Here is a 23,526-nt window from a genome sequence, read left to right as displayed (position 1 = left end):
AGTCTGAGTAGAATTGAGGATCGATGAAGGAACTAGTGAAGGGACAATTCCAAAAAAAAAAAAAAAAAATCCTGATGTCGTTTCCAATGCTATTCTAATAAAAATTCCTAATGCCAATTCCAATTCTTTAATATTTTAAATAATAGTCAAAAAATAAAATGTCGCTATAAATTTCTAAGCATTAAAATTGATACAATAAATTGCCTTCCTTAATTTAATGTAATTAATATTTTCATTAAATAAAGGAATGCGAATACTTTGCATGGTTAGCTTTTTCCATGGGGAATTTTTTCAGGGTGAGTAATCCCACGGCAAAATTTCCAAAGCTTTCATCGATACCTTTACAAAACTTATTCCCCTAAAGTAACAATATTTGTACAGACTGCATGTACTTAAAACACTTTTGTTCACGTTTAGTTTGTGTTCAATTTGTTATCTCTCAGTTTTTGAGCATCTTTTATTATAAATTATTTTATCACGATATTTATAAAATTATAAGATTCAAGTAACAAATTCAAATGTTCATTTTTTATATTTAATAACTTTTTTTTATAACTTAGAAAAGTAAAAACAGTAAAATAATCGTGATAAATAATAATATATAAAAATCAGAATCACGAATTAAACATTATTTTTCTGATGCCAATTCCATACAAAATACCTGATTCTCTGATTCCGATTAATCGTACCATCACTAATTAATACAGACTGAGGGTTTGTGTTTTTTTTTCATTTGATAAATTTTAGCAGCTAATTTAATGAAGCGTCAAAGTAGTTAAGCTGCTTTTCTCTCATGCATTCTTCAAATTGTTAGGGTTACCATGTTGATTTTGGGTTTATTTATTTTTATACCGAAAATACTTATAATTTACAGCACTACTAATAATTTAAAATGAATTATACCACAATGTTATATGGTTTTTTTAAAGTTTTAAAATTACATAGATGAATAAAAGGAAGTATCAACATACTTAATTTAAAATAGTATTTAAAAAAATACAAAAAAAAAATAAATAACGCTTCTTGTGCATTTTTGCAAAACGACTTTTCCTTCTAAAGTCCTTTTCTATAGTTTCAAAAATGTTTTAAATCAATTATTATACACGTAGGTAATAACGAGAGTTAGAGGGGTGTTACAGCATCTATCATTTCTGTAAAAGTATATTAAAGTGTTTCATAATTTTTATTTTGTTAAAATACAACTGACAATGTTTGAGCAAAATTGAATAGTATTTATACGTTGCTCAACGACTTCAAATTTTTTTAAATTGCCATTTTATCAAAGAAAGTGACTTCTTTCTCGATTATCGTAAAACAGTTACGGAATTCCATGTCCAATGTTCACACCCTTCTGCCATCAACATCACTGATTAATTTTGGTAAGGATTTTTATCCCATCGAAGAAACGATATATGTTAAATTTTAGACTTGCAGAGGCGCGAGGCCAGCTTCCTCAAAGTTCTTAATAAATTAATTTCATTTTTTAGAAAATAAGACAGAATTTACTAAAATGGCGATTATGGACATTACCGTTATAGTCCTAAAAATAGGTGATCCCATTCTAATTTTTTTTGCACACTTATAGAATATGACCAGGTTAAAGTTCTTACAAAAAATTGGGAAATCAATTTTGAAGCATGGAAGGGGCACCACTTTTTATATCTGCAATAATGTTTTCATAACATTTTTTGCACATATACTATTTTTTTATACAATATGAATTGAAGCTCGTACTCTTAAAAGTATTTTTATACACGAAGAAAAAAAACATGAAATCGGCCAATTCTAAATGGATTTATAGCTTACTCAAGTTCAAAGGGCTTTCGTTTGGACCAAACTTTGAGGTATTCCCAAACGGGCTCTTGCACCATGTTGAATTAAAAAGAGTATTCAGGAATCATCAAATATTACTATTAAAGAATTATCAAGCTTTTGGAAAAAAGCATCCGTGGAATATAAATTTTCTCCCAAGGCTCTACACTTTAAAAGATTCCAAAAAAGGTAAGAAACGAGACTAATTATGAGGCTGGAATAGTAAATTGTGAAATAGTATGTCCCACTGAAGTGACAAGAAATTATCAATTTTGTCAACAAACACCTTCAACGGACTCTCGAAGATGTTATTATAAAGAATTTTTGTGATTCAATATAATAATATTTCTTGGTAGTACTACAAATCAGGGAATTAAATTTATGTTAACCTTTCGAATGCACTACACTCGTTGGTTATCTTAAATTTGATATACATAGTTTGAAAATTGGGTTATTAAAGTAGTAGTTTAAATTGTAACGAGGATATTTGTATCGTTATAATACAAATATATTTGAAAGCATAAATCTCTGCACCTACAGCCTCAGATGCTCCATTTAATTATATGAATTTGATAAAATCACTACATAATTCTTCCGAAATCAATAGTCTTATTTAAAAAAAGGCATCTCAAAAACCTTATAAGCATTTATGGTGTTTATTTGAGGAGCTTGTTGGGTTGACTCTATTTGATAGTCGTGTCAGTGTGACATCCAAACAGAAAATAAATTTTGAAATGAAAAAAAAAGGAAAAACAAGACGAAATCTCAAAGCAAAAATGTATTCATAAAAAAAAATTTAAGACTTTGCTAGAAACAAGGCAAACAATATGTTTGAAATGCTGAAACTCTCCGAAGAGTTTTCAAAAGTGGATCAAATATTATGGCCAAGTAATTATGATTATAACAAATCCCTGGATATAATTGATGCTTTTAAAGTTATAAATGCTCCTGCGTAACGAGGAATGGTACTCATTAAATGATTCAGTGGATTTTAAACAACTGACGAATCGCAGGTTCAATTCTTGTTAACAGTCGTTCAAGAGCATCAAAAGATGTATCCGCACTAAAAAAAGTATATTTTAGTATGCCAGATATATTAGCCAGAAAAAAAAAAGATAATTATTTATTAATATGTATTTAGGAGAAATTATTATTTTATAATATAAATTATCTTATGTTAAAAAAAGTTATAAACTAATAAAATATGTATCGCACAAAACTAGACAAAGAATATTTGATTATATTTGAGTATAACATCTTTTTTTTTAATATAAATTATCAACTTTTAAAGCCATTGATCTTCCTCTAAGCATAGCTCAATTTGGCATGCAATCTATGGATTCCACAAAATGAAAATATTACATCAAAAATCTTTATTTTTTGATTTAAAAAAAAGAAAGAAAATATGAAAACATTGCATACAACACATTATATAAAAATGATGTTTTTACGATAATCGAGAAAGAAGAAACTTTTTTTTTTAAAGAAAAGAATGGTAATTTTCAAAACTTTGAGGTCGTTGAGCTATCTCTAAACATTGTTTAATTCTAATCAAACTATGCCAATCATTATTTTCTATAAAAAAGAACGGATTTCATCTCGGCAGCCCGAAAATTTAAAATAAATAATAAACACTTCAATGTAAAATTTGTATAGACAAATATATTTATAAAAAAAAAGGACATTATAATAATATCGAAATGTAGAGGTTTTGTGATTTTAAACGTCTTTTGTTTTGTATGGGTAAAACAAAAAACATTTTAAATCACTCAATCTCTTACTTCGAAAGATAGATTTGTCGTGGGTTGAAAATTATAGTATATTCAAAGTTCTTATAAATAAATTGCGTGTTCACGCTTGATTGATCTGGTATACTCATTTTTAGATTAAGTACTCACAGTATTGATAGGATAACCCGAGTTTTCCTCGTTGTACTCATCATTGTCATCGTAAAAGTCAATTTGCTTTACTCGCATAGGATCAAATATCTTGGATTTGTTCCAAATATCTGGATGCAGAACGCATTCAACTGGATTTCCTGTCACATATGCCGTTGGTAATGTTAAAAAGCCTGTAAAGAAATAATAATATATAAAAATGAGCTAATACGACATAAAATTAATATGTGTTTTTTTTTTTTTTTTTTTTTTTGTAAATGTTAAAAATGGACTAACAAAGTTTTTGCTAGTATAAAATGATTATAAACATGTTTTAATCCAAACTAGTTTCAAAAAGGTCAAATATATCGGTGCAGATTTTCATAAGATATAAGTAATTTTTCAGTAAAAATAATTTTCATAATAATTGATCACTTTATTTTTAGGTATTTCCTGTAAAATCCATCTTATATTTTTTAATTTTTTTTTGTAAATTACCGATAGTTGCAGCAACAAAACTGAAATGTTATGCTTTCACTAGTCATATTTAAATTCTAAGCAATTTTTTAGAATTTTTATACATCTTTTCAACATCGCATACCTTTTTTTTATAATTGAAATTTACATTTTATTAGGGTTCAACCTACATTAAAATAAATGCGTATAATACGCGGTACGAAAGGACAATATTTATTTTTGGCAGCATGTTTGGAACTAAAATATTCATACTAAGAGGTAAGTTAGAGAAAAGTTATCATTATGTTGTTGAAATATATATGTTTTATTTATAATACTTAATAATATCAAAATCCTGTAACTGGATTCAAATCGATAATTTTGAAGAAACAACATCATAATGTCATTTTTCAACATTTTATAGATTTCAAATATAAAACTCGTCCATAAAGGACTTTTCTCGGACATGGGATGGTTATTTTCTTGTTTAGAGTAATAAAATGCAAAATAAAATATCATGCAATACCAAATTCCCAACTTTTGTCATAACAGTACAGTCTTATATATATATATACTTAGACTTGTACTCCAACAATTTTTTTGGATGTTTTATCTGACAAAAACAAATATTTTTTTGTCTTGACGAAATAAAGATGCTATTACATGGGATGAAAACAAAACAAAATTTATTAAAGGTAATTGTGATGCAACAAGAAGAAACTAACACTCCACCAATTCTACCAATATCCTCTACTTGGACGAAAATTCATAGCTATCACAATCACCAGATCTTTATTGTTCGGGGTATATTGAGATTAGAACCTTAATAATAAGGCAATACCCCAATGTGAAACCCATAAAATCGGCAGTTGACGAGGAGTGAAATAGCATGTTCACCATCTTCATCAAGAGGTAATGTGGTGCCTGTTGTCCCCACCTAGAAGTTGTTAAATACTTGCAAAAGAAAGCCATTTTCAAGATTAAGCAATACATATATTAAAATTCTTTAACCATGATATGACTCTTATGTTTGTATAATTAATTCATCTTAATAGTTATTAATATTTTTCTAATCCAGGTATTTGTTTTGAGGAAAAAAACAGCTTTTCAAATTCCAGTATTTGCTATTTTATGGTAAAATTGGCATTTTTTTGTTTCAACAAAAAATAATAACTAGTATCAGAAAATCTCCACTCTTAAAAATATATCCTGCCAGTTTTATTTATTGTACCACATGTGTAGATATAAACATAAATGTACAGAGTAGGAATTATACATTTAATTAAGCATGACTTCATTACAAAAAACAGGATTTTATGGAATCAAGAATAAGCAACTCATAACCAATTTGTGATATATTTGCATTATATATAGAGCTATATTTTTTCAGTAGTCCACTTTCACAAGCAATAATAGCCTGGTAACGCCAGCGAACAGATTGGCAACTCTTGACGATGAAGGCCGTGTCCATGGCGTACGATGCTGTCATGATGGCAGCTTGGAGCTAATCCAAATTTGGATGAGAGGTGCGACAGAAATTCTTCTCCAAGGCAATCCAAACTGTAGAGTACATGGGTTTGAGGTCAGGGCTGGAGGAGAGCCACATGGAGGCACACATCAGCCATATTATTGCTGGAGAAGTTTTGTTTATTCTCAGCTGTATGGGTGTGTATTGGACTTTTTGATATTGTAGGGAGTCTGGATGGAGATGCCAACGGTCTCTGTAGCGTCTTGGCACTGACACTGGTGCGGGGGAAATTGCACACACGTCGCCTTTTTTGTTGTTGCTCCAACAGTTGTAAACAGTTACCGAGTAGTCCATTCAAATATGAAAACTTTGAATTTTTTTATTTCAACAGGATATAACTTATTAATTAACGACAAAATTTCAACAAAATTAATACTATAAATAGATGTGTGTCTGATCTCTCTTAATTATAAATATCGCTGCTCTTTGCGCCAATGATGGCTTCCAGGGGACAGTAGACGGCCTGGCACCCACTGCTTATGCAGTTCTCTGTCACGGGGTCCCAGAGCTGGCTGACAGTGGCTTCGAGGACCTGAGTGTTTCATGACAGACACTGCAAGCCTTTCATTCGACATGCACCCAAAATGTGAAGGTCCAAAAGGTCGTGGGGGTTAGCATGAGGGCTGTAGGGGCCAAAAATATCAAAAAAGAGTTCAAATTACCTCAAACGACTAATTCAAAAGAGTCTTACCACGGAAAAGATAAATTTCTTTCATTTCTTGTATCAAAAGTGGCCTCTCCAACCTCACAAGGCTCTTTTACCCACTTTTTTTATAGCTCTCTGGACAGTATGGTACGAAACCCCATGATCTCTTGCCTGGAGTTGAGGGGATTGACCTGGGATGTTTTCTTTAACTCCTGTTAATCCACTTTGAATTTTTTGACATAGCCCATCTTCCTCTCCAACGTTTGAGACTTGCTGACGGCGTAGACAGTGGTCTTGGAAACGCCCAACTGCTGGGAGTGTGCAAAAGGAAATTCGTCGATCACGTTCAACTGTTATTTTCTCGACTTGTACTTAGGCTAGACAGCACAGGTTTGTTTTGTTTTGTAACTAAACGTTCATGATTTAATATATCAGAATAGCAATTAATTTCAATCACTTAAACTTTATTTATTATTGAATTAGTAAGTGTTCAGATTTCAATGGAACACCCTGTAGAGCCATGGAATATATACAACACTCATCGTCGGGGATACAATCGTAATTCAATACTACTATAAGTTTTACGTCCCCACTCAGTATTATTACAAGGTTCTCTATAAGAGAAAACCTTGTTACTTTCTTTTTGTGGTAAATAATGGTACAAAGAAATGATACAAACGAACAAATTTTACATGTAAATGGAGGAGAATTTATTATGTACAAGTGGATAATTGGTTCCATGTAATCCAACAAATAACATAATAATTAATCAACTTATAACAAGATTGTGTAAATAAAAGCCTTCTTCTATAATTTATTTTGGGGTACATTTGTACAATGTGGTCCAGATAAATTGGGATAATCTTTAAAGGCTTATAACGAAAAAACTAGATGGAGTAGAACCCCAATTTTTTTGCAAGCTTTATCTCATGACATTCAATTATGCATAATGAGATGCACCTCTCTTGATAACCTTGGCCGTATGGCGGCGAAAGTTTTGGGTCGGGCGACCTTTTGCAGCTTTGTCATAGTACGGGTACTGAGCTTCTTCATGGCCTTAAAAAAAGAACGATACTTTGCAAAAGACTCATGCTTGAGCCTTTCCCAAGAGATAGAGATGGTTTGGATTCAGGTTTGGGCTGTTTATAGGCCAAAAATCCAGGCTCCAAAGTGAGGACATTTTGTGGCCAATATATCCTGAATATTTATTTTGCCTTGTGTGGCGGTGCACTGTCTTGTTGAAAGGTGTAATTTATTCCTTGGGCTACTCCATCAACCTAGGGAATGTAAATTAAAAGTACAAAGCCAGAACCATCCATTGTATCTGCAATAAGTATCCCGGACATGCTAAAGCTTCTGGAGCCATGAGCCTGAGGTTATTCAGAAACGGAAATATCATTTATACATTATTGAATGTCATTAACTGTAGCTTTCAAGTAATAAAAATTTATGATTTCACCCCATATAGTTCGTTTGTTTTTAGCCTTTAAAGATTTTCCTAATTTATCTTAACCACTCTGTACATCAACAGCAATTGTATTAAGGGTTAAAAAAAATAATTAAAACAGATAAAAATATACATTTATAGGGATAAAGAATTAATAAAAAAACAAAAAAAATAAACTACAACCCTCAAATATATGGTTCACTTTAATGATATATTAATTGCTTCTCTCAACTTTTCAAGAATAGTAATGTTAAGAAATCGTAAAAAAAAGAGATCTGTCACATTTTCTTTAGTTATATGATCAATTTTTATTTTTGTACCGTCAACACAAAAACAAGCAACAAGCTTAAATGATTTTTCTCAAAATTGAGTCTATATTATATTTGTACTTTTCGTCAAATTTCGTTAAGTTTTGTCAACAAATTATTCATATTAACCCTATGGAGGACCTTCAAATTGCACTTTAATGAAACGAAATGGATAATAAATTTATAGATTTTTATTTTAAGGAATATATCAGGTCAATATAAGTCTTTTAAATTTAATGAAGGCCTTAAACTATAGGGGTACAATTTTTCTTTATCTTAACTCATCCCACAAATTTGAATATAAAGCTTATATTAATCTGGAAAACTAGGATGTACCCGTACAGGGGCGTCCGTAGGATTATATATATATTGGGGAGGGGGGAGCGTGACTTGGTTTTGGGAGCGTCAAAAAAAAATTGAATTTTTTTTTTTAAATGTCAAAAATCCATAGCTATTCTCAAAAAATTATTTTTTTTGGGAAAAAAAATTGTAAAATTAAATTAAATTTCAAATATATTTTATTGTAAAAACATTTCAAAAATTATTTTTTTTTGTAAAAAAACAAAAACCCTTAATTTAGAGGAAGGTTTACAGCCACAACAAGCCACGCGGACGCCCCTGCCGTATTATATATTTTATCTTAAAATATTTTATTAATGCTTTAAATAACTCCATAATTAAGTAAAAAAGTATAGGGAAATAAAGAAAGTTTTACAAATAACGTTTATATTTGAATTATACAAGGGTATATCCTTGATAAAGGATAAAACATTGCTAAGAAAATATGTTAAAACTGAATGTCGTGTAAGGTATAAGTTGTTAAACTAAAAAGATAAACATAATTAACTATGAACTTTTTTGCGAATGCACTTACTACATTGTTTAAAAAAAGTTAAATGAAGTTACAGTCAAAAATTTCTATTGTTAGTTTATACTTTGATAGTCTTCAAAAGTATAAATATACTCTAACAATGAAGAAATTAGAGAAGGCTCATGAGTGATTTATGATCACTGAAAACAAGTTCAAGTTCTTATTCATAATTGAAAAAAAAATATTTTGTTGGGAAATAGATTGAATTTTGTTATCATCACTAAAATATCTTAATGATGCTCACGGGTTCCTTTTTTTAACCCTTGGTTTGTTCGTTTGTTCGTCAACACGTTTACGATATAAGTTGCAATATATTTTGATCTTGCATGGAACAAAGATTCTACCATTTTATAGGAAGGTCAAATATATGCAGTCAAATTGATGCTATTATGTAGGTTTAAAAAATATGATTCATATAGCAAGAAATCAAGGATCAAAATTAAAAGTGAAAAACAAATTATCAACCATCACTTTTTAACAAATTACAGAATTGAAATTATTTCTGGAAACAACAAATTGTCTATATTGACATCATTCTCTAAGGCAAATTGTATCAGTAAATTTAGAATAAAAGTCATATTGTATCAACCAGTGGTTGGAAAACAAGTGTAAATTATCCCAAATAGCATACCACTACAGGATCGTTCCTGGAATAGCTTAAGGCCCTCCAAAAGGCATATTTGCTTTTATCTAAAAAAATTTTTGGACAGGATGAATTTTTTTTACAGGAAAATAGGAGTAAAATTAAATTTTTATTAATAGCTTTTTGAAATTTTTCCCAATAAATTAAATATTTTCTTCTCAAAAAAATTCCAATTACCAATCCCCCAAAAAAAACCCCCGGGTCTTTCGGGGTTTTCTAGTTAAATTTTTGATTTTTTGACCTTTTTTAAATAGTTTTTTAGAGCACACTGCCCTGTAGACGCTATGAGTCGGCTCCTGATTTGTGGGGAGCTGACTCCCGTTGTTCACTTCAAAGAGCCAGATTATAGAGCCTTTACGTTTGCGAACGATACATCACTACTATCTAAATCCCTTGTACTATATATTCATGGACTAAGCACATACTAATCTCCTTCAGAAATACTTTGGTCCAATTGCTTTACAAGATACCATTGCCCTTCAAATCCTTATTAAGATCTATGACGTATTCAACATTTCCTAGAGAGGTTACATACAATGTGACTATTATATAAATTCAAAACTTCTTCCATCGATGGTAATTACATATATAATGCTTCATTTTTCACCTTTCAAAAAATCAATTTCCTTTAAATATTTAAATGAATCTACGTTAATGCAATTTTATTATATAATACATCCTGTTTAAAGCACCTTTTTATTAAAATATATATTATACACATTAGGGTGGTCCAAAAAATAAGTAACTTTTTTTTTCTTCCATAAATTTTAATCTCTCCATTTTGGACATTCTATTTAGGTTAAAGTTAATATTTGTGTCTTGTCTACACACATAAAAAAAGTTAAAATGTACAACCTTAAATTACCAAAGGCAAATAAAGTTGTATAGAGGTTATCTATGTTATTGCCTAGATTTGTTAGTTAGTTGGTAAGTTTCAAGGTTAATAGAAGTACAAGGTTAGACCATACTGCAATCAGGCTTGCCAGAATTTTCAATTTGATGTATTGTACCGACTGCTGAACAAGATACACAGATTTTGACAGAACATGCAATCAATCATAGTCTATGACGTAACTATTGCTGGAATTTTCAATTTGATTAATCGTACCGACTGCTGGGTAAGAAAGACAGTTTTTTACAAAACACACAACACTACACATACACTATGACGTCAATATTAAAAAAGTCAAAAATCAGTCGTACACGCGTTATGGAAATACCTTGTATTTCTATTAACCTTGGTTAATATGTTTGTCTGTTAAGGGGATAACGGAACCGATTTTGGTAAATTTTGTAAGAAGATTATACAATATACATGTTATCAGTAAATGACCATTAATTTACATTGGTCAAGGTGAAGGTCACACAAAACGATAAAAACGCAAAATCAACCATAAATTTTGAACAAATTGAGATACATAACTCAAATTTAAATTTAAGTGGTCATGACCGATTTTAGTTAAAACTTTGGAGGAAGATTATATATATCAAAAGTAAGAAGTTATTAAATCTTGTGAGGTCAAGGTCACAAAAATGTTAAAAACGCATGATCGACCATAATTAAAGAAAATTATTTTAGGCAGTGGTTTGCACTTCACTAAGTGCACATTCTTGTTTATTTTTGTTTCTGGAAGAAAGGTTGGGAGATACTATGAAGATCTTATTAACATGGCGTTATTGAATCATAACATTCAATTTTGATTCAATATAAACACTATTTTTTATGCATTCAATAAAAATGAAACACCTTTAGATAGGAGAAGGATTCAATATATTATTCACAGATACCCTAAAAGTTTTTGGTTTTCATTGCTTTCTTCTTTTTTATTCAACGAAGGTGAAACATATGTATTACTATATCTTAATATGAGTAACAAAAAAAATAAATACTTTAGAGATGCATTGAGGTGTAGATAACAACATAAAATACATTCATAAGACCCTACAGACGAAAACATATAATACAATACTCCCCCCCCCCTCTCCCACTTTTATGTATGCTCCAATTGACCATTCAACCAGAATGTTGATATTTTACCTTGAAAATTACATAACTCGTAGCTTTAATAAACTTCAACTAATCCATAAGTGAAAAAGAGGGACTTATGGTTAGATTTGTAAATTATACGCACTTTGAATACGTAAAAATACATAGATAACGAAAATTGATACGGGAGCCTCGACAATTTGAAAAATGCTTTAGACAACCGCTTCAATGCTACGACATTTTTTTAATAATAGTTAAGTAAAAAGTTATGAGCATTTTTTGCTATATGTCTTTAGTGAGTTTTATCTCATCATCAATAAAACCCCATGTACTTTGTAGTTCAGAGTGTATTAGAGTAGAATGTCTACCGCCCCTCTCAACCCCATTTGGATTCGCTCTAAGCTGCTATCATGATAGCGTGGTCGACCATGGTCACTGCTAATCTGTTTGTGGACGTGTCAAGGCTGTTATTTCTTATGATGGAGGACATATTGTATAAAAAAGATAGCTAAATATAATATTTAAACATATCGCATATTGGTTTTGACTTGTCTTTGTTCGATTCCATAAAAATCACGCTTTTGTAATTACTTGACGCTACTGCAGGTTTTGGGATCCCACTTCCTTTTTAGTTTTATGAATCTACGCATGAAGTACAAATAAATAAATTTGGAGGATGTTTTTTCAACAAAGTTTTGTTTTTCTAAAAACAATATAAAGTGACTTGTAATGTTTATCATTTTTTGTAACAAAAAGTAACAAAAACAAATTTACTTAAATTGTGAACAAATAAAATTTATATTATTTACAAACTCTCTGTCTTACAATTAGTTTATAGATTTAGATATTTCTTGTAATCTAAAATTTTACTATAAATATGCAATCAAAAGCTTTAAAAAAAAAAGATTATTTAATGTGGAATAACGATTTTTATTGGTAAATTTAAGATAAAAATAGATTATACAAATAATATGTTATTAATCCTCTTCTTTTTTTTTTTTTTTGCTAAATGTTCCAAAATATAAAGTATATTTTATGGTTAAATACTAGTTTTAAAATATTAAAACAATCGTGATAAGGTGAAAAATATTGTTCGTATTAAAATTTTATTATAAAGCCATAAAAATAAGCAAATAAACTTGATTGGTTTAATTATGATTTGAACATTTTTGAAGTGATTCATCTTAAACATGACGAAACGTTGACATTTATCCGTGTTTCATCATCTCAAAATAAATTTTTTCATGGCTTCCATCTAAATAAATTCTAATTGTAAAAAAAGGCAAACAAGATTAACATATTTTAAAAAAATATATCAAAATTTCTATAGCTTAACATGTATCAAGACTGTAAGTTATTTAAAGATCCTTGTATCAAAGCTATATTTAATTATGTTCAATATTGTTAAGTGGGTTTACAACTCAAACAATCTGTAGATTTACTTCCCTTTCGTGTTTCGCTTTTTTCAATGCTTTTACATGAAACCTATGACAATAGTCACAGTCAATGAGATTATTATTTAGTAAAGGAAAAATATCAAATTTGATTTGAACAAGATCATCATCTACCATCTTATCAACAAAGATTGTGCACTTAATGTAAAAAAAAGACTCTGAGACAAAGTCTGTTATACATAACCCAGACCTATCAATCATTGATATACTTTACTCGAGCTTTTGATGGGTATACATTAAGGAAAATCACCCACAAGCAACAACTTAAGTATGCTATCTTAAAGTTAATTAACGGTCGTGGTTGCCAAGGATGGTTTCTTCTTGATGATAATTACAATATTTTCTATTTAATCTTTGGCTTAAAAACAGTTATAGTTTCTTTATTTTTCTCCAAAGAAAAATACTTTAAAATTTAATACAGGATCCTCTGTCTAAAATGCAACATTTTTTGAAAATATCAATAGTTCGTATATTTCAAAAAATATCATCAAATTTGAAAAATTTAATTCCCTAATATAATCAAAGGCACCTTATTTACTTTCTCAATTAACCAACTGCGGACCAATCTATCTTCTTCTTCGTGGTGTACTCAGGAAACTTCCAACATAATAATATATAGCGAATAAACTGGTTCAAAAATTTAAAGTTGTTTGTAACTTTCAATTTGTGAATTTATAAAAAAATTACGTCAAAAATTGGACTATACAGCAGATATTTTAGCATCATATTCCTGTAATGTGCAGTAATTTAAAAGAGTAAAAGATTTGTGTATAAGAAATGTTACTTTTATGGGATTTTTTCTCTTATTCGGATTTGAAAGTATATATTGCAAACAAATTTTATAAAAAAAGAGATTTGACATATTTAATGAAGAATTTACCCTAATTGCGATCAAGATAATTCCACTACTGAATATTCCTTTGACTGTTTCAATCAAAACTATTAATAAGTAAGTATTATATAGCACATTAAATAATACAAAGATCCTCACTTCCAATTCAACAAATAATAAATATGCAATTTTAATTCTTAAATACGACAATATATCATCAATCAATAATTGATTAGTAAAAGCTAATCTTTAAGTCATATTATTTTCAAACTATTATAGATAATTAAATATAAATACTTTTCGTAATTTATAATGTAATGTACCAATGTGATATATACTTAAAGAGTTATATATATGTTAGCAATGCCATTATGGATAATTGTATTTAATTACTATAATAGCATGGGTACATGCATATTGTATTTTGTATTAATTACTCAATTATCAAATTAAATATTAAGTTATGTGACTGGGATATTATAGTAAAATATACATTAGGGTGTATCATGTTGAATTGTAAAAAGAGATGGGACAGTAAAAAAAAAAAAAAAAAAGAATAAAAGGGGGCAGGCGAAAGTGTCATTAGAAAAAATTAGTGCTCGGACCGATTCAATACTCTCCATATTAAATTAGACTCTTGATGTGAAAAGAATTTAAAACATTCCCTAATTGAAATTAAATATTAAATAAAATCATTTCTACAAGTTTTATTTGACTATTAATAATGACTCATTATTGTCAATCATGTTTTCCTTAAAATATGAGACTAGTCATTTCCCTTTAGTTCAACTTCAGGGAAGGAGGGAGGAATCAACCGATCAAAGGATCTGTCAAATGGTTCTGACATATCATCTACTACTAATTGCTTTGTAAATGCTCTATAATTACATTAGTGTGTACTAATGTTGTATATTGTATGGTCTTCATGTATTATTAATTGTCTTTAATGCAATATGACGAGCTACCAAGAGTGTCTTCCTAGCAACGTATTTATAACAGCATACCCTTTGTATCATATATAAGTTTATTCTGAAGATTGTTTCTCAAACTTGATTAAAAACTAGTTTTTGAAGACAGGAAGAACAAAATAAAGTTAATTTCCCGTGAATTCTATCTAAAATCGACATTTTTTATTCAATATGCCCTCCCTCAGCCTCAATGACGGCCTCCACTTTTTCCTAAAGAGAACCCAGTCCTTACGGATGTAGTCTTTCGACAAGTCAGCCCTTGAAGCCGTGATTGTGAACACCAAAGATCTCAAAGACCCGATAGGCTTGTATCAAGCGGCTACCTCGACCTTTGACTAGATTGTTATTAAATATTTCTTTAATAACGTGATTTTTTTAAAAAAGGTTTCAGAGGCCAAACTTACAGCAATTGAAAATTTTGAAGATTTTTTCGTGTTCTATGGCTTGAATAACAATAATAAACCTGGGTTTTAGCCAGTGGCATTCTAAGACCTGAATTTTGTTGTTATATAATAATTATCACATATTCAGGGAGATATAAAACAAACTTACACATCAATGATTAATTAAAAGATAAATCTAATGAATATTATCCAATAAACTTAATTTGAAATAAAAAATTAGTCATTTCCTTCATTTCACTCCTTTTAAGGAATAAAAATAATTAAAAAGCAGGAACACGTGCCTCTCAAAATTTTTAACAACGTTCTAATTTTATGTACAAAACCATCTTGCCTCAAGTTACAACTCATTTATTAAACATCATATGTGTCTAAATAAAAGATAATTTCACAACTTTTCCCAAATAAAAAATATTATTTAATGACAATTCTTGCGTCAATTTCATGAAAGTTTATTATACATACATATAAAAAGAGACAATGTTTATACGGAAAAAGTGTCTAATATTATCATAAGGTGGCGTGATTTCAAAGAAACATATTTCTTAATGTCTGTGTTTACATCTATTTACTGATTTTAAGCTAAAAGCGATCATTAAATTCTATTGGAAAAATGATGGTACACATTTAACTGTGATTTTAGATTTTCAATATTAGACAGTTTCTCCATTTATTGACACAAAGGCATAAATATATAAAAACGCTAAAATTAAAAAAAAAAAAAATGATGTTTACCGAGTATTGCTTTAAAATATGAACACTTTTAGTTCTAAGCTTCAACAAGATATAATATGTTAATTAACAATACAATACTAGCCACCTTTAGTGGCAATAAAGACTTCCAGGCGGCGGCAGAAGGCTTGGCACCCCTTTTGTATATTGTCCTCTGTTATGGCGTACTAGTTTTGGCTGACAGTGTGTTTAAGGGGCTTGGTGTTTGGATGACAGACACTACAGGCCTTTTATGGGCATGTCGAGGGGGATGGCATCAGGGCTGTAGAGGGGGGTTGTGTAAAATTGTCAAAAAAGAGTTCAAAAGAACTCAATAGAGTCGTGAAACGGAAGAGATGTGTTTCTTTCATTGCTGGTTTCAAAAGTTGCCTCTCCACCCTACCAAAGATGTTTCTATCACCTTTTTTATAGTTCTCTATTGTGAAACCCCGAGATCTCTTGCATGGACCCGAATGGAATTGTGGAGATTAGCCTGGGCTATTCTAATAAACTCCTCCAGATCCAGTTTGCCCCTTTTGACAAAACTCTTTTTCCTCTCCAACATTTTCGGACTTGCTGAAGGCGTAGATGGTGGTCCAAGAGATGCCCAACTGCTTGGAGTGTGCAAATAGAAATTTGTCAATCACGATCATGCGTCATCTTCTCGAGAGCTCAGGTTATATTTCTTTGTAACTAATTTTTCATCCTTTAATATATCGAAATATGAAATAATTTCAATCACTCAACCTTAATAAATTATTGAATTATTGAGTGGTTAGATTTCAATGGACCACCCGGGACAAAAGACTATATGAAAGATACCATTTTATGACCGATACGTTATTGAGCTGATTCCCAAAGTCAGTTCAATTTGACGTCATCCCAAAATAATGTATTAGGAATATTAGAGATGTGAAAATTGTAAAGATGCACTTTGAGTAATTTTAAATTTCTTAGAAAATGGGTATACATATTTGGATTTTTATGGCTAATTAATGTTTTAAAAACATGAAAATGGGTTTACTCATTGACATACAACAAATTAAATATAACACCATTTATATTATGATGACTAGAAATGTAAAAACTGCTTAAATCCTGGGGAGCGTATATTTGAAAAAAAAGGGCGTGAGTTACCAACCTGCAAAATATTTTGTTATTAGTTTGATTCTTCCCTATTTTCAAAATTCTATTGTCAACAATCCTCTGCCAATGTGTGGTTATATTTTTGAATAATGTTGCATCAGTACATTTGCTAAATTAGTCATTAGTGTCTTCAAAGTCACAGATGAGTTTAAGATTGGGCAGTTGCTTATTTTGATAGCCTAAACTTTTTTATTCTAGTGGTTCTAATAGTATTTAAAAAACAATTTTATGATTTTCTGGTATTTTATAATTAAAATAGATGCAAATATTGTACTTTTTTATTAAATATGTAAAATGTTATTAACCTGTTTTAATGTTGCAAATGTCATATTTTTTTCTTCCTAAATTTAAAAAAAAAAATATCATATCTTTAAGTTTTAATGCAGTAGGGAAATATTTTATAGTTATGTTGGATTCGATTTACTCAAACTCGAATAAAACTCCATATTACAAAAGTTAGCAATTTTACAATAATTAAATGGAGCTCACTGAAAGTATTTTCGGTTTATTCAACTTAAATTTTAACTCAAATAGTCCAAAGATGGAGGATATTAAATTCTCTGAGATGAATAACAGAGGACAGAAAGTTTACTGCTCACTTCCAAATCACCGCTGGAATAATTAATTTTTTTATGACATTAAAAGATTTTGGTAAGAGTTTTAATGAAACTCTACATACCTTCGTGGATTGTCCCGCTGTGGGTATCTTAAAATCCTTGGTTAAACTAAATATAAAAGGATGGGAACATGCTAATACTAACATTAGCAAATGTATGGGTTTCTTCAGGGATTCCAAAAGAAATAGAGGAGTCTTATAGGAAAGAAAGTTTTAGATTTTACTTTAATAAAATTTAAACCCTTGATAGCAAACATAATAACAAATAATGATGTGATAAGTTCTCAGGAGCTGAGAGCAACTGTTATTGCTACGAAAGCAAGATATGCTGTACTTTCCTTTAAAGTTCCGTCTCTTTGGAATAATTTGTGGACTTTGGCTGGAGAAGAAATTAAGTACATTCCGTCAAATTCAAGACACCATTCAAAGGCTTTACTGATGATTTTAAGACAATCTAAAATTTTAATTTGAGGCTTGTTTTTAGTATTTCATCAATTATCTCAGTTTAATTGTGAATGCCTCAGATAGTATTGATTTTATTTGTTTCCAACACATATGTGTAAATTCTTATAAACTCGAGTTTCAACATGGGTATATTGTCCTAACAAAAACTTTACTCTACGCAGAATTCAGAACTTGAACTCAATAGACCTCAAAATTTTTGGCTCAAATCCAATAAGGGATATAATCAGAGTTTTGTAAGTACAGGGTGTCCACGATAAATTGGAACTATCTTAAAATTCAACCTGCTTGATAAAAATGGAATTTGGAGTGTATTTGTTAATATGAAAAAGTTAGACATGATATTAAACAATTAATTTATTCAACATGTCCTCCCTCAGCAGCCACCATCTTCCCCATCCTGCCCCTAAAGGATTTGCATGCCCTGATGACTTCCGCTGAATCGACAGCATTCCACCCTCGCAATGGAGACCTTCAGGGCCCCGATGCTCTTGTGTCTGATCTTGCACACTTCCCTCCCCAACTTCCCCTACCAGTAGTAGTCACACGGATTGAGGTCGGGTGAGTTGAAGGGCCAGGTGTTGCGATCCCAGAAAGTGATGTCGTGGGAGTTGAAGAGGTTAGTGGTCCTCATGGCGATGTGTGCGGGCGCTGAGTCTTGTTGGAATATGAACTCCCTCCCAGCGGCCGTATCCTTCATCCAGGGGATGACAAACTCCTCCATGACTTTGCAGTACCTTATTGCGTTAACCCTTTCCTTGGGATTGAAGAAGAAAGGATGCATCACCTCACCAGTGCTGCAGATGACACCCAGGGTCATCACAGAGCCCAGGAACTTTGTGGCGAAGACTGCAGGGACCTCTTCTCTCTCCTTGGCAAATCACCTGTCATTCTGGACTTTGTAGCTTCTGTCGACAGTCCAGTTCTTCTCGTCGGAGAAGAAGATGATTCTCCCTCCATGGCTCTTCAGGTCATTGAGGAGACGCTTACCGTTGGTGAGCCTGGTGGCCTTCATGGATGCCATGAAGATGTGTTGTTTTGCCATTCGGTATGACTTGTACCCAAGGTCCTCATTTACAGCCTTGGAGACCAGCTGCTTGCTCACTCCACGGTTCTTGGCCAACCTGGACAAGGAAATCCCCGGCGAAGCCTTGATGGACTTCCGGAGGACTTCTAGGAAGTGGGTAGTGCGGATTCGGTCACTTTTCATGTTGTGGGCCTTGTGGCAGACCTTCCCCTGAACCTCCGAGCCATTGAAGACTAGGTACACCGTGGTTTTGGGATAGTTAAGAAGCTTGTAGATAGCAGAGGGCTTGTGTCACGCGCGTGCCAATTCGAGGATGACGTCTCTCTTTGCTTGTTCCATGATGACTATTGTTTGTTGTCAAAACAATTGTGGTGGAAGTTATAGTGTATTGTTCACGCAACCTTTTATATTAGTATGATTTAATCCCGAATATCCACATTATGGATCTGTATGAAGTTTAAAGTAGTTCCAATTTATCGTGGACACCTTGTAGATCAAAGCAATGTTAATGAGTAAACAAACTGACAACTTTGATCAAGAATGCTTCGAGCGTTAGTATTGGTCGTGAAGAGAAATACCTTTCATCTATTGCAAGGCCAAGGTTTGAACGCCTTCCTATTGGCGAGGACATGGAACATGAGGATCCAGACATCATTTTGAAGAATCAATTCACTGATACACGCCAAAAATGGTTGAGGTATAGATTAGAAACGTCCTGTATTTTTACAAACCAGTCACGGTAAGATCCGAAAAATTATTTCCCTTTGTTATTCTTGCTACATCATAATAAACTCTAATGTTTTAAAGTGACAGAAAAATCCCAAGGAGAGAAGTTGGTATTTTTGCCATAAAGAGTGGGAGACCTCGTTTAATCTATTCTAAACGATGAAAAAATTATCCCAATCCTTATGATGGAGTATGAAGATATCTGGATGAAATTTTGAGGGAAGACTGAGTCCATCGGATAAGCTCATTGTAACTTCCTCACGGTATAAGAATAGGTGGAAGATTGAATGGCTTATCTCCAAACTTCAAAGCATAATATATACAGTGAAGCACAAGAACCATCAGCTCCTTTCGTGGCTTCATGATTATATCTCTCAGACATTTATAACTCTCAACTCCATCTCCATCTATGGGAAATATTAGTGCACAATTTAGAGTGTTTACTTACAATTATATCTGAGAAGTATCATAAGATCCTCTCTTCAGCATATGATTAACGTATTGGCTCTCAATTTGGCATTTTTTCTTTTTAGTTTTTATCCTTGCGTCGTTGATCTAATTTAAATTAAACAGGCAAGTGTCGTTTCTTCTTTCTTTTTTATAATAATGAGGAGCGATGATAATGTTTCTGCTGTTTCATAAATATATTGTTGAAAATGAAAGAAAAAAAAAAAAAAAACGTAGCTGACAAAAAAATATACTACCGTATATTTTACATCGTATTGAATGACAAGAAAGTACTGAACCATAGATAAATGATAAAAGAGTCCATAAAAATACAGTTTATCTTTTTTTTTTTTTTTTTTGAAATATAACAAATAATTTAAATGAAAGATTAAATTACAAAAAAAAAAAAAAAAAAAAAGAAGAAAATTAGCTAATCCGAAGAAAAGGGGATTTACTGTAGAAAAGTTACAAATAATGTATTTCCTTGAATTATACTCTTAACCCCTATTAGAGAAGTATTGTTGATAAAGCGAAACATATTTTTTTCTAAATAAATTTGATGACTGTGATCCGTATGTTTAGTGACAAGAAACTGAAAGATTATTGCATCCGTCTTTTTTGAGGTCAGATGTGCTACCATTATGGTATAACTAATAAACACAGTTTGTTTGTAATCAACCAAGACATTAAGTGTACAGAACTCCTATAAATATAGTGTATTAAAATATAGGTATATCTGGCGCAGTGGTTCTCAAACTTTTTACAATAAGAGATATAAAGATTATGAAGTACCACCATTATAAAGCTGAATGTACATTAGCTGAAGTTTAATCTATTTATGACATTAATCCATATTCGACTAAAGAGAGATTGCGTTCTAGATAAGGGTCAACACAACTCAGGGTACGAGTCTGGATAGAATATTTTGCAGGTCTAATATAGACATGGGCTTATATATCCAATCGAAATTGGAAAACAGATATATTGGGAAAAATATCCAATATCTGCAACGTATTGGTAATTGAGAAAATGCTTACAAAAATTCGATATTTCCTCCAATATGATAGAGTGGAGTCAAATAGCTGTATTTCTGTACTTGGTTAACTTTTAAAATGTGTCCATGTTAGCATTACGTGCCTAAGCTATCAATTTAACCTAGGCAGTATTAATTTGTAATTGAAAAATAATATGGTAAATTTCACTGACAAAAAAAAGAAGTCTGATACTCGCATTTGACACAATACCAAATGGGCATATCAGACATTTTCGTGCATAACTAATTTATCTTCCCCACATTTTCATACTAAAGTTAATTCTGTTTAAGCCTACCGTTTTGTGTAGAAGTCGATTAAAAAAATGGATTATGGTTAATTTTATAATGTGAAGAGTGATTATTAATGTTATTATCAGGCCATGTTTAGTCTAATTTCGGTCTTAAAGATGAAATTATTTTTCTTTCTTGGGCTCGACCCTTGAATGTCTTTCATGAATAAGAAGAGAACAACTAAATTCAAATATTATTTTTCTTTTAGATTGAACGAAGGAAGAGTTGATGTTATTATAAACACCCATGCTTACACTTACTTACATGCGTACAGACAAACATTGCTTTATTTATAGAGATAATATATATTTTAATATGACAAATTTTTTTTTAGTATCTTCTGAAAAATTAAACAAGAAACCTTTTCTCATCAAGATAAAAATATAAAAATAATTTCCTTGGTAATAAATTTAACTCATGTATACAGATGCTCAGTAGAAGCTGTAATAAAATAAGAGGCCCCCTTGTGAAGATAGTAATGTAATAAATCTCTATAATGTAACGCGTATTCCCGTAATCCTATTAGATGGGGTCTTAAACTGATGACCTTAATCATAAGAGCATTTCCTTTTCACTTAATTTAAATGAAACTCCATTTTGAAAAATGTTATGGGAGTAGCTTATATATTATTACATCTTAAGGTTGAATATGTAATTGTGAGCATTGGTAATAATAGACAAGAACTTGGCAAGATATTACGTACATAATAAACCTTTTACACAATAGTAATCACCCATAAAAGATGCAGATAATATAGGTGGTCTCAATTGTACAAAAATATAGGAATGAAGGTTGAAAGGGTGAAAGTATATGTAAATATTAAACTTGACAATCACTTTTAGTTTGAGTTGTGACGTTAAAATTAATATTGTTTTTATTGACGTCAAAGATCGCAAGATAAAGCATAAGTAACGCCATATTGATATATAGGGCGTGCAAGCTATCTATGCTGCCAAAAGTATTTCTTTTCAAAACGCAATTTTCTCTCCAACCAGCTATCATATTTAAAAAATAAAAACAATTTCTGAAAGCTTGACAGATTTTAACTTATTTCATTCAATAAAGCACATCCAGCCATAATTACAATTACTATAAGAAGCCGAAAGTGCTTCTTCACTTGTCCCCTTGGCAAATCCTTCAATTCCTTTTTGATCCGACTCATAAGTTCGTCTTTGGTGTTGCTAGTGGCTCAGTTGGTTTGTTTTTCGATCGCACTCTACACTAAGAAATCCATCGGATTCAGATCCGGCAAGTTTGGATACCAAAAGTCCGGTAAGATGAAGTCGTCAAAATTGTCTAGGAACCATTTGAATTGGAGCCATATTACCTTTTGGTTAAACATTAGAACTTTAGCTACCAATTGGCAAGGGAAATAATTATTTTGGAAGTCGATTGTCAAGTCATTGCAGACAAGTCAATTTCCTTAATAATATTCATCGTCCAATTGAAGTCGTCAGAAAATAAATGATATTTTAATGAGTATTTATATCAAGAGTAAAAATTGAAACGACTTTCCAGTCCAAATCAAGTTTAGAGGATTTGATTGTGTAATCAAATAGAAAATTGGGGAGAGTTGGATAACTATGACGTCAAAATTTTAAAAAGATATCTTAAACGTAATGTCATCATTTTAAAAATTGACCATATTATAGTCATAATCAAACCAATTTTACGCGAATGAAAACCCTGGTTTTTAATTACAACAGTTTATTCTTATAAACCATTTGATAAAAGCTACTAAAGATATTTTCCCTAAGAGAACATAAATTTTTTTTTGAACAATAATGAAGAAAAAAAGAAAATTCCTTTTTATATTTTCAGATATATATATATATA

At 30.9% G+C, this 23,526-nt stretch overlaps 1 protein-coding gene across 4 annotated transcripts in view; it reads right to left on the bottom strand.

Moving 5' to 3' along the window:
* Nucleotides 1–23,526, bottom strand: part of LOC121128531 (uncharacterized) — a 345,068-nt gene that overhangs the window by 49,509 nt on the left and 272,033 nt on the right. For all 4 annotated transcript variants that reach the window (XM_071892521.1, XM_071892522.1, XM_071892523.1 and 1 more), the window contains one exon: nt 3,711–3,883. In XM_071892521.1, the coding sequence (XP_071748622.1) occupies nt 3,711–3,883 (173 nt within the window). The remainder of the gene's footprint in view (nt 1–3,710; nt 3,884–23,526) is intronic.

Source organism: Lepeophtheirus salmonis, chromosome 13, assembly GCF_016086655.4.
Source record: "Lepeophtheirus salmonis chromosome 13, UVic_Lsal_1.4, whole genome shotgun sequence".
In the NCBI taxonomy this organism is placed as follows: domain Eukaryota; kingdom Metazoa; phylum Arthropoda; class Copepoda; order Siphonostomatoida; family Caligidae; genus Lepeophtheirus; species Lepeophtheirus salmonis.
This window is presented reverse-complemented; position numbering and strand designations above follow the sequence as displayed.